Source organism: Notolabrus celidotus, chromosome 3 (assembly GCF_009762535.1).
Source record: "Notolabrus celidotus isolate fNotCel1 chromosome 3, fNotCel1.pri, whole genome shotgun sequence".
Taxonomy (NCBI): Eukaryota; Metazoa; Chordata; class Actinopteri; order Labriformes; family Labridae; genus Notolabrus; species Notolabrus celidotus.
In genome coordinates, this window is record NC_048274.1 from 20960314 (window position 1) to 20976436 (window position 16123).

Genomic DNA, 16123 nt, shown 5'->3' on the forward strand with positions numbered 1-16123 from the left:
CTGTTCTATATAAAGATTATTGGTGATGCACCGAACAACCCAGAGAGGAAAAACCCAGCCATCCGCTGGTACAGGAATACCGCCTCTGTGTCTCCAAAAGCTTGAACAAACCAGCTATAAAGAGTAGAGTGACCTTTAGTGAACAAATGTGACAGGAGGGTAACAGTGGCTTGAACGTATTCGGACAGAGCAGCAGCAGACTAACAATCTTGAAACTCTCACACTGAAGAAGACCTCCACCGGGGTCAAATTCCTCAGGGAGAGCAGGGTCAAAGCCTGGGTGGGGTGAGTCCAGGGTCACAGTGCCTAGAGGACACAAGATCTCACAAGATCCCAACAGGGAGCTGCTCATAACCCCTCCTCTCCTCCCCCAAGATAAATGATTACTTATCTTTGGAATAATATTTGAGGATGACTTCAGAGCTAGGACACGCTTTCTGTGACGTGACAGTGGGATTCTCTGGCTATTTGAAACAATAATTTCCCTTTCGTAGCAGCTCCAGTGCAGTGTGTGACATTAGCAGAAGCATATAAAAGGAGAAAGAGACAAAACAAAGGTTACATGTCTTCCTGGTAAACTTGAGAGGAGTTAGCACAGAATGTAATGTTGCACTTTATGTTCCTTCAACAGACTGCTCAAAGCATGCATGTAGTCTCAGATATGTCATTCACTAGTTTACAAACTGGTGCAATGAAACCCCAAAGATAGTTGTCACCACATTGGAAATTCTAAGTGCAACTTCCTTCCAGTCACTCTTGAAATTGGCAGAGTTGAGAGACGAGCTACCTACAACACAGTGACACAACTGCCTCTCGATTACAAATAATCAAAACGGATGGGTGTCACAAGTATTCAACCCCCCGGTGCAGTTGTTGCAAATAAAGAAATGAGGTAAAGAGAAAAAAATTCATTTTTTGTACAAGGCTGTATACATTTTTAAATTTGCTGTAAAAAATTAGCTGTCGTTAATCGGGTCTAATAAAGGGGTATTGAAAAATGAAGCCAATGCAGCAGTGCAAAAAACTGCAACAAAGGCCAAAGAACCCCCATGTTGAAAATGCCCATTTTACAGTCTGGTCAAAAAAAAGGTTTCAGGTAAGTAGCTTATTTTTCTAAATACAAACTGTATAGGGTTGACATTTTTAACAACACATCTGTTTGTATCTTATGAAGGCTAAGAGTTATATGTAAATATGAATACTTGAAGGCATGCCTGAGGTCAATTGGGTGCATTGTAGCTGTTTTCCAGGAAACTCAAAGCCTGCCTCAGCTTCTCCTTTTTAGCTTGTGTTTAGGTCATAGACTGTATAAATAATGGATTAGTATCTGTGATGACACCCATCTGTTTCTAAAGCGCTGTTTTGAAGCCAATCATCGACGGGAACCATATTGGATATGCTGAACTAAATCTAACTTAAATCGAGATAAAGAGGCGGGCTTTGAGAGTCCTAGTCAACGGCAACGGTGTTCCCGCCTGTCAATAAAGTCAGCTGTGCCTCTCATTGGAAGACTCGTAATCCTAATATCTTTAAAACTGTCACGTTAGAAAAAAAAATTCACCCCCCCGTACAGTGTGTGCTGATCCAGACTACACTCGTTTTTTTTGTACCAGGCTGCAAACATGTTTATTTCTGCTGTAAAGATCGGCTTTTTTGAATTTGTGTGTATTTGTCTGGTACTTCCGGAGCCAGCCGACATTCAAGAAACGGCAGTTTTTAACACTTCCGCTTTGGCTTCAATTCTCGCGGCCAGAGGTTGCCGCTTGGTTTAGGTTGATCAAAATTTCTATTCAGAAAGCAGGGGTTGATGTCTGATAAACACACAGATAAACACACAGATTTATCAGATACATTTACCAAATCTGGGCATTCAATTTGGAAGCAACCTGACCACACCTATCAATAATAAATAACATTGACTGTGTCTAGTGCAGCCACAGTGACTGCCATCTATCTCCTTTGCCACAGTAGACATACAGGCACTCTGTAAATAGAAAGCCTTTTTAAAGACTCCCTGACACCACCGCTGCAGGTAAATATGCCCTCTTTTATTCTCTTTATTAGAAAATAAGTCACTCACTAAATACAGCCTCCTAGTAAATTAAACATATTGAATTTTAGATAACATTCATCAACTTTTAATGAAGTGATTCTTTCTTGAAGCTCTTCAGTTTGAATTTTCCCTGTTGACTTTAGCAGTACATACTGTTCAGCTAGTGAATTGTAAAATAAAGGAACTACTGCTTCCATCGTCACATATAAAGAGTGTTTAAAAATATCCTCTTACTTGTTTGAAGCCAATTACTGTGGGATTTGGTCACTGCTCAATTTGTTCTGCTCTTAACTCTTCTCCACAGTGACTATGTTCAACTTTCACTTCACTGATTACTTCCTGTCATTTTTGAGACCTTTATATGGTTTCTGCAGACTTTGAATAACATACATAATTGCATAAGGGAGGAGTAGTGCATCTTATCTTGAGACTCATCCTAACTCAGGTTATAGTGTGAGTGTGATCCAGACACCAGTTGCACTCATACACAAACACCAAAGTGCTGACTTAAAACAAAGGTTATGTCCAGTATTTCGAGGTATATTCCCAAAGACTGAATAGGTACCAGTCAAACACTATACATCTGTCTGAATACCAATAAGACAAAAATCTGTTTTCCTGTTCTAAACAGCTGTCAACACACATCACTTTGTGCCCAATTTCATGCCATTTATCTCGTCTGTGGATATTCTCCCTTTACCTCTCTCCAGTAGAATAATTCTATGGCCAGAAATGACTGACTAACTGACTGACTGACTTTGATGCTCTACTCAATGACTGAACTGAAAAAATATGATTTATTAATAGAGCTACATCGATTTGCCTTCATTACAAAACTCCCCATGGTCACAGCTACACTGCAGATATCTATTAATCACACACCTCGTGTTTGCAAGACTGTTCCAATTTTACTCGTATGTGTTCATGTTTTCTTTGTCACTGGAAAACTACGAAAGTTACTAAACGCAGAGATGTTATCATTCAAAAACTGATCCTAAAATCCTGAAGGAAATTTTTGAGCGAGGATGTGGTTTTAGTTTAAAAGGAAAGAAAAGAAATCTCTTCAGCCCTCTTGTTTTTCATTTTAAAACAGGAAGTTGAATCCCTCATGTGCCCATTTCATAACATGTCCATGTGGCAACAAGGACAGGATGTTGTGCATTCACTTGGGTTAAAAATAAATTCACTGGATGCACATACGTTTCTGAAACTTATGAACAAAACACTGTTTTGCTTTCCTACAGCAGCACCAGAGGACTGATCAGTGTGGGCTTATGAGACAGCTTTATAACACCAGACTGATGAGTCTGATGATGAAATAAACAGAGGATGAGTACAATATGCCAGTTTTTAAGTACACTGTGAGTTCTGAAATATTGAATGTAATATGGAGGGTCAAGTGAAAGACTTCATGATGTGAAAGAGAAAAGATTAGTAGGCTATATCAATAGTTCCTCTTCCTAATTCCTTGGAGTTGTTTTATGAACACCTTAACTTCGTATTCAAATGTCCCTGAAATCTTCAAAGATTGTGCCGAAAGTCGTTAGAAGGATGTCACAACCCGATTCATAAAACTTTAACGACCACTCTGCCTGACTTTGTCTCCTCACAGCATCACATGTAACAATCGCCGTCGTTATAAGCAGGCTACAAGATAAATGTACAACAAATACAGCAGAGAGGGTTAAAATCAGAGGTGTAAATTGTGGAACAAACTGCTGCACAATACTTTAAAACCTCTGCACGTCTTATTGAAGTGATTCACTGCACACAGAGCTGGCTCACACATCTCTTCCAGTGCACAACAAACATGGTAGTGTCTGAAAAATCACAAATGGTAGAGAGTACACAACAATGAACTGACATTACCAGGAATTATGAGACCTTACTGGGGCTGTCTATTCCAAAGAAAAGAAACTACAGGCAAAAATACATGCTAAGGTACTGAGAACGTTTGATGCTGAGTGCCAAAATTTGGCACTAAAATATTAATCTCCGTGGTGCTTCACGGACGTGTTTTTGGCTTCTGTTGTCTACCATGGCTGCTATTCGATTTGATTTGTACCTGCATACTGAAATAACAGACATTGCGAGGTGAAGTGCAGGGAAAGCTATTTAGGAGGCAAAGCATTGCAACAAAAGCTATCACTTATGTCACACTTGAAGAAGTTGAACAAATAATGTAGCCAGCTATGAGTGTCAATCCTGCTTTTGCAGGAAATGTCCATAAGTAAAGCAGTCTGGGTAATGCAAGAAATGGGATTTATCCAAGTGGCAACCTCTGGTCTCAAAATATGAAGCCCATGCAATTCATCGAGAATCGGCTTCAGGCTGGCTGCAGAAACACCGGAAACCACATAGACACCAATTCAAAAAGACGATCTTTGCAGCATTAATAAACATGTTTACAGCCTGGTTCAAAAAACGGCTTGGATCTACGAAGCTAATTTCTCTATCGGCACACCCTGTACGGGGGTGAATTTTTTTCAGAAGATATTAAGATTACGAGTTTTTGCCCAAATAAGGACATGACTGACTTGACTCCCGGACGGGAACACATACCTGTTGGCTAGGAGGCTCAAACCCTGCCCCCTTACGTCACACTCTGCCTGGTTTAGTTATGCATTTCCAATACCGCTGCTGCCGTCAACTGGCTTCAAAACAGCGCTCAGGAACAGATGGGTGACGTCACGGATACTACGTCCATATTTTATACAGTCTATGGTTGACTACCATGGCTGCTATTCGGTTTGATTTGTACCTGCATACGGAAATAACAGACATTGCAAGATGAAGTGCAGGGAAAGCTATTTAGGAGTGACATATCACTTATGTCACACTTGAAGAAGTTGATCAAAAAATGTAGCCAGCTATGAGTGTCAGTCCAGCTTTTGCATGAAATGTCCATAAGTAAAGCAGTCTGAGTAATGCAAGAAATAGGATTAATCAGATAGTCAAGTAACTTGTAAAATAGCAGGCAACAACTTCTCTGAAAGATATGAACAATAATGCCATCCCAGTGGCCATGATGAAAGAAAACGGGGGAAGCGTTGGTCTCAGTGGATGCAATTACAGCAGGGGAGCATTGGTAAGACAGGAATAAAAAACACTCCATTCTTTGATGGCCCAAAACGTTACTGGTGTGATAAGTTCACATCACAAAATTACCAAAAGAAGCTATTTAACCTCTTGAATCTCTGTGAAATTTGGAATATTGTTAAAGTATCAGAAAGCTACTGTAAAACATAGTTACACCTCTGGTTTGATTACATGGAATCTACCACTGCCAACACTAGCAATATAAAAAATGCAGCACTTCACTTCAAAAGCTGCAGGAAGAACATTAAAGAACAGGCGCAGCAGATAGCCTTTATATCATCAAAGCCTGGAAATACAGCACCAATAAAGGAGAGAGGTCCTCACTTGTGAGACATCTGAGAGTGTTTGACACATCAGAGGATAATGAAGCTTTAAAACTTAAATTAAGTCTTTCCTTTAATTAAACTGAATATCTTATGTCAGCAGCAATTTGTGCAATAAAAGTATATACAGCGTTGAAAGAAGACTGCAGACACACATGGCAGGGCAGTGTGCTGTTGCAAGAAGTCAACATGTGTGTGTGCGCACATGTGTGTGTGTCAGGCATGTGCATGACTACTGCCATTATAATTCTGGGCAGGTGATCAGACTTGACCCCCACCAACTACGTCTGGCCCGCCAGCCAAGATCGTGTGCCAAGTGTCTGGTGTTGCCCGACTCCCCACTGGCTGGTTAATGAAGGGCTTCGCGGGGGAGTCAGAGCGGGTGGTGGTGGTGGTGGGAGAGGAGGAGGAGGAGAAAAGGGGTGGGGTGGGCCTCCCTCCCCTTGCTGCTTGGATTGCAGGCCTGTATCGGGCCAGCTGTTGATTCACAGCTCGTTCGCCACCACAACAAACAGAAGGCCATAGAAGGGCCGGCCAAGCAGAGCTGGGCAGGATGGGACACTGGCAGAGAGCGCTACGCCCCCCCCAAAACCCCAAAAAGACGATCAATTTCTCCACTGTCGCTACGGAAACAGAGCTGTGTCCATTGGGGTTTTTTGTAAGGACAGTCTGACTTTATTCTTCTCTCTCTCTCCTTTTCCTTTCACTCTTACTCTCTACCTAATTCCATTTTGTTCCTCCACTATCTCTGCTGCTCCTCCTCCTTCCATTCTTCCACATCACTCTCTCCTGCCTGCCATCCCTCTCCTCCTCCTCCTCCTCTCACCTGCTCCTCTGGAACAAATCTACAGCTGTCTGTGCCTCCCTCTAAGCAAGTGCACTGGCTATTAAACAAGCCACTGTCCAAGAACTCCAGCCAATAGTCCGGCTGCTGATTCAAAAGTAGACAGCAACTTCCTAGGCAGGCATTCTGTCGCTGCTGAACCAAACACACTTGGTCTCATAGTCCCTAATCACGAAAAAGAAACAACCAAGCAAATGTTGAATTAATAAAATCAGGCAAAAATCCAATAAGCTCTCTCTTCAGATGATGCGATTGCAACAAATACAGGCCGAGCTGCTCTGAGTGATCGAGGGGTGTCCACTCTGGCAGAACAGAAGGCTCCATTCAGCGAGGTGCAGCGCTGCGCAAATGTTAGCTGTGCCAAGACAGAAATTAGTATTGCCCTGCAAAGCCACTGTTATCATCCACAGAGGGACCTGTTAGTGGAAACGCTGCACTGGTTGCTTGCAAACAGAACTTGAAATGATGACAACAGTAAATTACCCCTTTCCTGAACCAGCCTGTGCTAAACTATTTTCCTTGAATTCCACTTTGAGTGGGTACTTGTCTGATACAGCAAAAGTTACACAAGACATTTACACTGATGTACTATTATGCTGTTGCTCAAGTGTTGCCATGGAGAATTCTTTATATCCAGCTGAATTACATGAATCAATAAAGGAGCGAAATTACAATTATCAGAAGTAATCATCTCTATTTTGGATTTTAAACTTGCTCTGTCCTCACAAGACCAAAACATTCAGCATTGTTTACACTGAAAGCATCACTGCAGGGATTTCCCTCATGCATTTGCAGGCAACTCTACAAAACCAGAAGAAGTGGGGGTCAGAGCATTATTGACATATATAATTAGATCATATAAGATATTTGGTGGTGCATATTTATGATGTCTCTGCAAAATCTGTTTTGCTCTCTATAAGTCACAAAAAAACTCTCCTATTACAAGGGGTGCTTTAAGATAGTTCAGTGGGTTGAAACAAAAAGGACTCCTGTGGTTTTCATTCTGTAAAACTGATGACTTTGCATGACCTATATTCATATATATTTAAAAGTAAGTTTAAAAACGAATCAAAGATGTATCTTAAAACAAAGCTGCAATTAATATTACCTACCAAAGTATTCCTTTTTCATGTGCATCTCCAACTCCTTCTCCAGCTCCAGGGTGAGCGCCTCCAGCCTTCTCTCCGCCTGGCTTGGCCCGCTCTCCCTGCTCGGGGTCACCTGGTAAGGTATCTTGAACCTCTGGCCAGAGGACGCTACTTTAGAGGACACCCCATAGCTTAACGATGAGGGTGACCCAGCGGTCATCTCCGCGGGTCCTCCCGTCTGAACTGACTGCTGCAGGGGCTCAGGCACCGCAGAGAGTCCCTGCAGGTGGAGGCGGTTCTGGATGCCGTTGGAGTCCCCGAACTCCTGCAACAAGGTGTCCTCGTGTAAACTTGTTCCCAGCATCGATGACCTGGGTGAGGGCAGCTGCAGGTCCGGGTAGGTGCTCATTGACCCCCTGGAGCTGCGGGAACTTCTGGAGCTGTGACTGGAGATGCTGGAGCGGGGACTGACCACGCAATTAGCGGTGGTTCCCGGTCTTGCATTCCCGTCTTGGCTGCATATGCTGGACCGAGGACTCGGTACTGGATGTAAAAGCGCCCCATCCAAATCGTGGTTGCCCCCGGGCCCGTATCGTGAGTCAGAGTAACTGGACCTCGGACTGGTAGTGAAGGAGTACTGGCTTGCCGTGCTGGACCTGGGACTGGTGTGCCTCTGGTCGTAGCCCATGCTGATGCCGCTGGTTCGGTTGCTGCTGGGCTTGCTGCAGCAGTCGCAGCTGTTGAGGCTGGTTCTGGGGCTGGAGTGTTTACTGGTGTCGCTGGCCGTGCTTGCATAGCTGGATCGAGGACTAAGGACGCTGTTGCCCTCACAGTGTACTAAACTAGACCTGGGGCTCGTGTATCTGTCCTGACCCGGTACTACAAGACTTGTGCGCGGGCTGCTGATGCTGGACCTCGGGCTGGCGTGCTTGCTCTGCTCCTGGGAGGACAGGGACGATGCTAAGCTGGACCGGGGGCTTGTGGCGTTGTATCTCCCGTCGTGGCTGCTGGTGATGCAGACGCTGTTGCACCTGTTGCCGGGCAGAGGCACCGGCTTGTTGAGAGGCACGCCGTCAAATGTGGACCCGGTGCTATACCTGTGGCCCTGCACCTCCAGAGAGTACCTCCTGTGCCTTTCCGAAGCGCCCGTGTAACAGGGTAGAGCCACCTCGGATTTGGTGCAGCAGCCCTCCTCGGTGTAACCTGTGTCTCTTTGAGGGGCGCAGAAATCCACAGGCACGGTCCGGGTGCAGTTCACAGGTCGCACCGGTGCCGCCGTGTACACTTTATTCCCCGTGGTGAAATTCTCCACAGTGTGATGCTGCTGGTGGAGCACAGAGGTACCATTCATTGGCTTACTTTTGTGCTCCGCTGTTACCGGAGCCGAAAAGTCTAAATCAGGGTTTATCACCAAGTCTCTCCTCGCGTTGTACATCCCGTCCTTATACGATTCGTACAAGGAGAGATCCTCCATCAATGTGCTGGCCCGGAGTCCCAAATCCTCCTGGTAGTGCTCCATGTTGTGCGAGAAACAAGTTGAGTGTGCTCCGCTCCGCGAGCCAAACTAGCGAGCACCGCGGAGCACTAATTGCATTTCACATGGAAATCAAAACAAAACGCCGCGCTACAGCCCTCTCTCATTTACAGAATACCGCCAACCTCCTCTGAAAGCTCCACCGTGTGCCGCATCGTCTTCTTCTGCTTTTCCCCCTCCGCCGAAAAAACAAACTCTTTCTCACAGTTTCAGCCGACAGGGATACGTTTGTCAACTTCAGTTTTTGTTAAGTTGAAAGGTCTTTACAGTCAATGGCGCGCTGCGCGGAGGAATTTCCCCTTGTTGGTTTTTCCTCTAGTTTCGCTTACAGTCACAATGCAACACACCAAAGTAGACTGGATTATCGGATACGCCATAAATATCCTCTGCATATGAGTCTGAGGCCTCAACGCGTTTGAAAATCGGAATAAAATAGCGTTTTACACAAGGGACTCGTTCGCGTGAAAGGAATGCGGGGATGGAGACAGGATGCGCTGCGCCCCTCAGGAATGTGGTTAATGCTGCAGAGAAACAATGATTGCGACCAACTCAGCAAGGGGCTGCCGGCCCTGAAAAGAGAATAGTTTAGAGAGAAGGGGACGTCTGCATTCATCCCAGGCAGACTAAAATACCACACAAAGCACGCCTCACCTGGTCCGACTCCTTTTACACCAGATAAAAGCTGGAATGAATTGATAATATGGAGGGAAAAGCTTAAACCATCTCAAGTTTAATCCATCTATGTATAGTCAAATAAAATTAGGGTACTTACAGGTCGTCATAACTAAGGTAGAGGCTATATAATCCATTGTAGGCCCATGTCCAATTATCCTTGCTAATTATAGGTCCTTAGATGAATGATGTGATGTTATAACAAACCATTACTGCAAGATTAAACTACTATTTGGATGCATTTAAGAATATGACAGATTTTTTTTTACTAGAATCAAGCTTACTGCAGTGTATGAGTTATTTAAATAAGAACATGGAGGGAATGGCTGTGTGTAAAGACCACAAATGGAAGCCACTATTCATTTTGTTTCTTTGTTATGATGTGACTGAGACAGTGATACAAAGTCCTTCAGTTGTTCTGCTTTACATGTTCTCAAGCAGGTTACTAAATATGCCAATATTTTTATTATTTTTTTGTAACATGAAAAATATTTTCCTAAAGAATTGCAGAAACTCAACCTTGAATACAAAATCACACACACCGCTTTGCTTTGAAAAGTTTTATTCTTTGCAGGTTTCCATACATTGCTTAGTGATTTTTACATGAGTTAAAAATGCATTAAAACATGATGTATTAGCTTATTGTTGGTGATTTCCCTTCTGACATGCTGTTTCTGAAAGAGGGGGTAAAGCTAGAGGACATTCATTTGACTGTTTACACACCTGATGAGTGTTTGAGTACAACAGTAAGAGGTAACATGTTTCTTTTGCTTTGACTGAGGAGCTCTGTAGACAGCAGCATCTATGTTTGAAGCACCTGTCCATACAAAACATTCTGAATAAAAAAGAGCACATTTGTTTATTAATACATGTGCACAGTGTAGATATGAACCAGTCTTTGCTTTTTGTGAAAATATCAGAATTCTACTTTTGCTTTAGCTATGACTCAACTGCCAGCAAGTGGAAGAAAGGAAAGAGCCACAGCAACAAGGGCAGACACGAACAGGACATCCAGCAGCAATCGACTGAGGGAGGAGCTGTGAGATTTTTTCCCATGGCCTCTGCTTCTGAACCACTGAACCACCTCATCCAGGTTGTGCTCCTGGGGCTCATAACCCAGCTCCCCCTTAGCTTTTGCCATGCTGAAGTAATGTGTCACACCAGTTTTATACACCTCTGTGCGTGTTAGCAGAGGCTGGAAGTTATAGAAGGGGCCAATGAGGTAGTGAATCATTTCTGTGAGGAAGGCAAAGAAGTAGATGAGAGAAATAGGAAGACGCAATTTGGGGAAAGGATAGCCCAAGCCTTCCACCAGAGGTCTAAAGAATTCAAAGTTGTTCACAGGCCGACCATCTGAGATAAAGTATGCCTGACCAGCTGAGCAGTACTGTTTCTCTGACGTCAGAGCGTCTGCAGCGAGCACATGAGCTGACACTAGATTGTCCACATGGACAAACTCCACCAGACTGCAGGGGTCCCCGTAAATAAACCTGAAGATCCCCTTCTCTATGTAGCCGACAATCCTGGGCAGGTGTCTCTGCTCACCAGCCCCATAGATCCCTGCTGGACGCAGTGCACAAGTTCTCAGCACGCCAGAGCCATCCTCCAGTGCTGTGCCGTTCGCCTTAAGTACTGCCATTTCAGCTATGGACTTTGTCCTGGAGTAGTGGTCAGGGTGAAGATGGAGAGGTAGATAAGGAAGGCTTTCGTCCCCGTTCTCTATCACTTGGCCTCCGAACACCACGTTGAAGGTGCTTGTGTAAACCAGCCTTGACACTCCCAGCTCAATACAAGCTTTCAGAACGTTCTGTGTGCCCTGAACATTCACCGCCTCAATCAGATGCCGGTTCAGCTGCTCCCTGCCAGACATGCCATAGGAGGCAAGGTGGAGTACACAGCCCACACCAGTGATGGCCTTCTTAACATGTGCATACTCACGTATGTCTCCCTGAACAAACACAATGTCCTCTGGCAATTCTTGGTTTGGAGGGATTGTGTCAAACAGAACTATTCTGGCGCCTTTTTTATGCAGGGAGCATGCCAGACTGTAGAGAAAAACAAATTACTCGTTAGACATTCTGCATAAAATAATAATAATACGTCTTCAATTATATAATTAAGAATATTGCAATTATTTGAAATAATTACGTGTATTTCAAGCATTATATGTTTTCCTAACTTTCAATCTGGCAATGCTGGGGCCACTAAATATAACTTGTGCAACAACGCCACCTTGTGGTTGTAGAGCAGTGTGACAGCACAAAGCAACTCTGTAATGGTTACCTAAGATACTACATAGAAAGTACAAATAATGAAGTGCATATGAATGCTCAAGTTGTACTTACCGATGACCAACATAGCCACATCCCCCAGTTATCAAAAATGTGTCTTGACTTGCAATTTCCATTGCAATAGGACGAATCTGAGTCAACAGAAACAAGTACATGTTGACATATGCATACATATTTCACTTAGCTGATGATAACAAGCAGAAAAATGTGTCCTCCTAAATATATCTCACAATCTACCGCACTTAGGACTTAGGACGCCGTTAGGACTGATTCAAAAATGCATGCCTGCACCGTACTCGGAGTAGCAAGAGTCACACTACCATGCAAATACAATAGTTAAGATATATTCATCGTTTCAGCCCTAAACTATTTAATTTAGAGTATTTATTTCGGTACTAACCTCAGCATAAGTCGAAAAGAAAACCAGCAAAATATCTGCAGACTTTCACCCAGTCAGAACTGTTCTGCAACACTGGTGAAAGAGCACCGGTGTGCACTTCCTTGGTCAGGGCTGTACGTAACGCGCCACTTGTTACGTAGCTTACGCACCATGCAGCCAATGGCACGATCCCAATCCCCGCCCCAAAGCCTCAACACTAAACCTTCACGGACATGTACATCAAAATGTTGCTTTAACCCTCCTGTTATGTTCCTGGTCAAATCGACCCACTTTAAAGTAAAAAAATCTAGAAAAATAAATTGTTAATAAAATGAAAAAAAAAAAATCAAAATGTTAAATAAAATAAACAAAAATCCAAGTCATGTAAAAATAATGTATTTATATTTAGGTCTTTCCAATGTACATTAAAACAAGTTTGAACGTGAGTTTTCATTAAAAAAACGAGTGAGTTATCTTCATTGAACCATGATCTGTGAGAGTTAAAGAACACCATTGGACTAAATATTGATTTTAATTTTGATTTTGCAGAATTGCGGTCACATCCATGCTTGTGTTTTTTGTATATATGGAGGAGTATTGTGCTAATGGATTTATAGTCATTCTGATAGCTTTTTAATAGCTGAACATAGTTTACAGCTCATAAAATGATTTGCTTATCTCAGATTGATGTATTTGAAAACCCTCATTTCAGCTTCTGTCTGAAACAATTCATTGTTCCTGTCTCTATGGACTGTGTGTTATTATGAAGCTATTAGTATCAAAGTGTCAGAAATAGTGAAGGGAAATAGATTGAAATAGAGTTTCTGATACTTTTTCAATGCTCTGGATGTAAGGCACATTATTTTCAAAATTTTCGACTCACAACTTCAATAACAGCAAACCCCTCACACTTCTTTTTTTCAGCTTCTAAGCAGTGAAAATTAATCTTCTTAGTTGTAACGTTTAACGTGAAATGAAAGAGACAGGCACAGCTTATATACCATAAACGTCTCTTTGAGGAATACAAATACATCTTATACAAAATAGAGATTTACTTCAAATGAATTAAGTCACCTGATGGTCACAGATGTAAACATATATCAATGAAACAGTGTATTTATATAGGAACATGATGTCAAAGCAATGTTTGCTTGGTTCACTATAAATGGACACTGAGCTCTGTTTGTCAGACAGGGGGTGAAATAGATGAGGTTACATGTATTTATCTTTGGATGGATTGGGGTAGTTGCCACTGAATCCGGCCTATTGGCTGGCCATCAGTAATGACAACTGACAAAGAGGCACCAGTGACAATTCAATGTCCCAGCTTGCCCATAGGTGGCAGCATCGAGCAACAGAGAAAGTTAAAGAAGCATGTAAACCAGTGGCAGGTGACTGGCTCTCCCTCCCAACATGAGATGATTTGTCTTCATTAATCCCAGACTTTTGTCTGATTTCTGCTGAACAAAACAGTTACTCTGAGAGACAGAGCTGGGAACACACGTCTTCACATACTTCACAGTTGATTGTTAGACAGCAGTATTCTGATTCTGACTTACATAAATTAAGAGCACAAGGGTGACCGAGAGATGCATATAAAAAGTCCATGGATGGGAAGCAAAATAAAGTATGTTAGGGGGGGGGGACAGGACAAGTTACTGTAGTGGGCTCTACTGGCACCTCTACTGCTTGCTGAGACTCTGCATGCAGTCCAGGAAGTTGTGGTTCCCTCAGAGCCATGATGCCCATGCCCCTGCCAAGAAGAGTCTACCAGCTATCCTCTTAATTTGTATCTACAGGGGGGGTACAGCATCATGTGTTAAATAAACAAGTAGGCAGCTGGAGTAAGTGGTATTTATTTTTTGATTGGACAGGAGATCAAAAGTGTGGATTGTGATTGTCTTATCTCACTGAGGATTGCCCACACAGCTGAGTTGGTGAGAACTGAAAGTCCAACTGCACAAACAGGACTGTCAGCTGAACTGTAGCTTGGTTTAAAAACAGTACATTAAATATAATACAAAAAGTCACTGTAAGAATACAAAGGAGTTTAGAATATTTAGCATAAACCATACAAATTGCACGCTGAGTTGATTTGTAAAATCCCATACTCTGAGAATGTGAGAATGAGACAATATGTGCCAGATGGCCAATCTATCATTTTTCTATCAGCTGACCATACAGCTCTAGCTTTATCTGTTAGACCCTTGGTGTATGCACAGCGATGATAATGTGCACAACAGATTGCACCAATGAAGCTCAGCTCAGAGAACTCCAGGATCCCCCTGTCTTCTGATGAGACCTGCAGCGCAGAGTTCATGCTTGCAAAGTAGTTGGGTTTTGCCACAATGTTATACCAGTAGAAGTAATAACGGCACAGAAAAACAAAATGTAAGATGGAAGGAATATACTTTGAGTGTTGGTTTTGTTGATGCAGAAGGAGTGACCCATCTGTGGTCAAAACTTTCCGACTGAGGTAGGAAGCTTTTGTGTTGCTACACTGAACTGGACTAGGTGTCAGAATGACTGCAACAACAACACATCTTCATCAAGGTCTGAATTTGCCAAGACAATAACAGGCTTTCAGGCTGAGAAAAAGAGTGGGAGCTCGGTCTGCACTGTCGACTTAAAGCACATACCTGGACATAATGACTCCTCTTGCTACTAGCATACATCATGAGGAAGGAATAGTCCAGGTTGTGCACTGTTTGTCATCTAAACAAAGAAAAAATCATCAGGACATAGTGAATAAGTCATCCTGAAATTTGAGGTATCCCCTGGAGTATTTCACATTCCTTCTTCTCATCCTGAAAAAATAAAAGACCAGCTAAAAAAGCAAACTTTAACAGAGCTGTACTCGCCAGTTTAAATTCTGAATTTGTGCATTCAACCAAAAGGCAAACATAAATACCAAAAATGTTATCTATAATCTCATGAGAAGTAAAAATTGATTCATATTATCTATAGACATTTTATATTCCAAAATCACTTTGGTTTTACTCTGTCACCTGAACCGGACTGCTTCCTTTTAAAAATTGTAGGCCTATGTCCATGTATGGGAAAACATTAATATATTGCTCATTTGTAAAAGAAAGCCCATTTACACACTTCATAGACAAATAAACCTACGCACTTGAAATAGCATATATTTTTACTATACTGTAAAAACTGTTAATAGCGTGTAAGCTGTTGGAAGGGTCTATCAAACACTTTTCATTAATATTTGTTACATGTGGATTCATATGCTTTAAGTGAGCTTAATTTGCAATGTGAGGAACACATTAAGCAGGATATGTTTAATGGGTAGAACTAAAAAAATACGAATCTGGACAACTTCAAACAAAACTACGACCAGAGGTCTCTGTTGTTCTCAAAAAAACACAGATGACCATTCCTCCCCTGAGCCTAGTTGTGGCTGTCAATTGATTAAATAAGACAAAAGAATACAGTTAATTTTTTAATATCGTATAAATACGCAAATTTTAATAATTACATGCATAAAAGTATTCACATTGGTGTAGATTGATTCTTTTATTATGACAATTGTGAACGGAAGTTGTATCTTAATGAAATTGACGAAGATTAGTTCAAAACAGCATAACTTCCGGAATGTACTTTTCAAAATAAAATCAGATATCCTTAAATAACATTATTATTTTATTTAACCACATTACAATCTACAAAAAAAAAAAAAAACTCATTGGAAATATATTTTTCTATTTCTTTCCTTACAAAAAAAAAACCCTACCATCTTAATTATATTCTTTAGTTAGGCTATATTTGCGGTCTGTATCCGTACGAAATATTGCAGATCTTTTACAAACTGTTTATAGACTTCAA

At 42.1% G+C, this 16123-nt stretch overlaps 2 protein-coding genes across 3 annotated transcripts in view; both read right to left on the reverse strand.

Moving 5' to 3' along the window:
• The window catches only part of wtip (WT1 interacting protein), a 45997-nt gene extending 36560 nt beyond the window's left edge, over positions 1 to 9437 (reverse strand). Inside the window, exon 1 of one of the 2 annotated variants that reach the window (XM_034680654.1) lies at positions 7432 to 9437. In XM_034680654.1, the coding sequence (XP_034536545.1) occupies positions 7432 to 8926 (1495 nt within the window). In that variant the 5' untranslated portion in view covers positions 8927 to 9437. The remainder of the gene's footprint in view (positions 1 to 7431) is intronic. The other variant, XM_034680655.1, reaches the window with a different exon arrangement.
• Positions 9438 to 10158: 721 nt separating this feature from the next.
• sdr42e1 (short chain dehydrogenase/reductase family 42E, member 1) lies at positions 10159 to 12435 on the reverse strand. Its single transcript, XM_034680861.1, has 3 exons — positions 12305 to 12435; positions 11959 to 12035; positions 10159 to 11658 (listed from the first exon to the last, which is right to left on the reverse strand). The coding sequence occupies exons 2-3, from the start codon at positions 12018 to 12020 to the stop codon at positions 10560 to 10562; spliced, it is 1161 nt and encodes a 386-aa protein (XP_034536752.1). The 5' UTR covers positions 12021 to 12035; positions 12305 to 12435; the 3' UTR covers positions 10159 to 10559.
• Positions 12436 to 16123: the final 3688 nt, after the last annotated feature.

What these genes read in the sequence shown, in the direction of transcription:
- sdr42e1 (XM_034680861.1), bottom strand. Translation starts at nt 12,020, where the DNA reads ATGGAAATTGCAAGTCAAGACACATTTTTGATAACTGGGGGATGTGGC. An exon ending in TGTGGCTATGTTGGTCATCG is followed by an intron (nt 11,659 to 11,958) that starts GTAAGTACAACT and finishes TTTTCTCTACAG; the next exon opens with TCTGGCATGCTCCCTGCATA.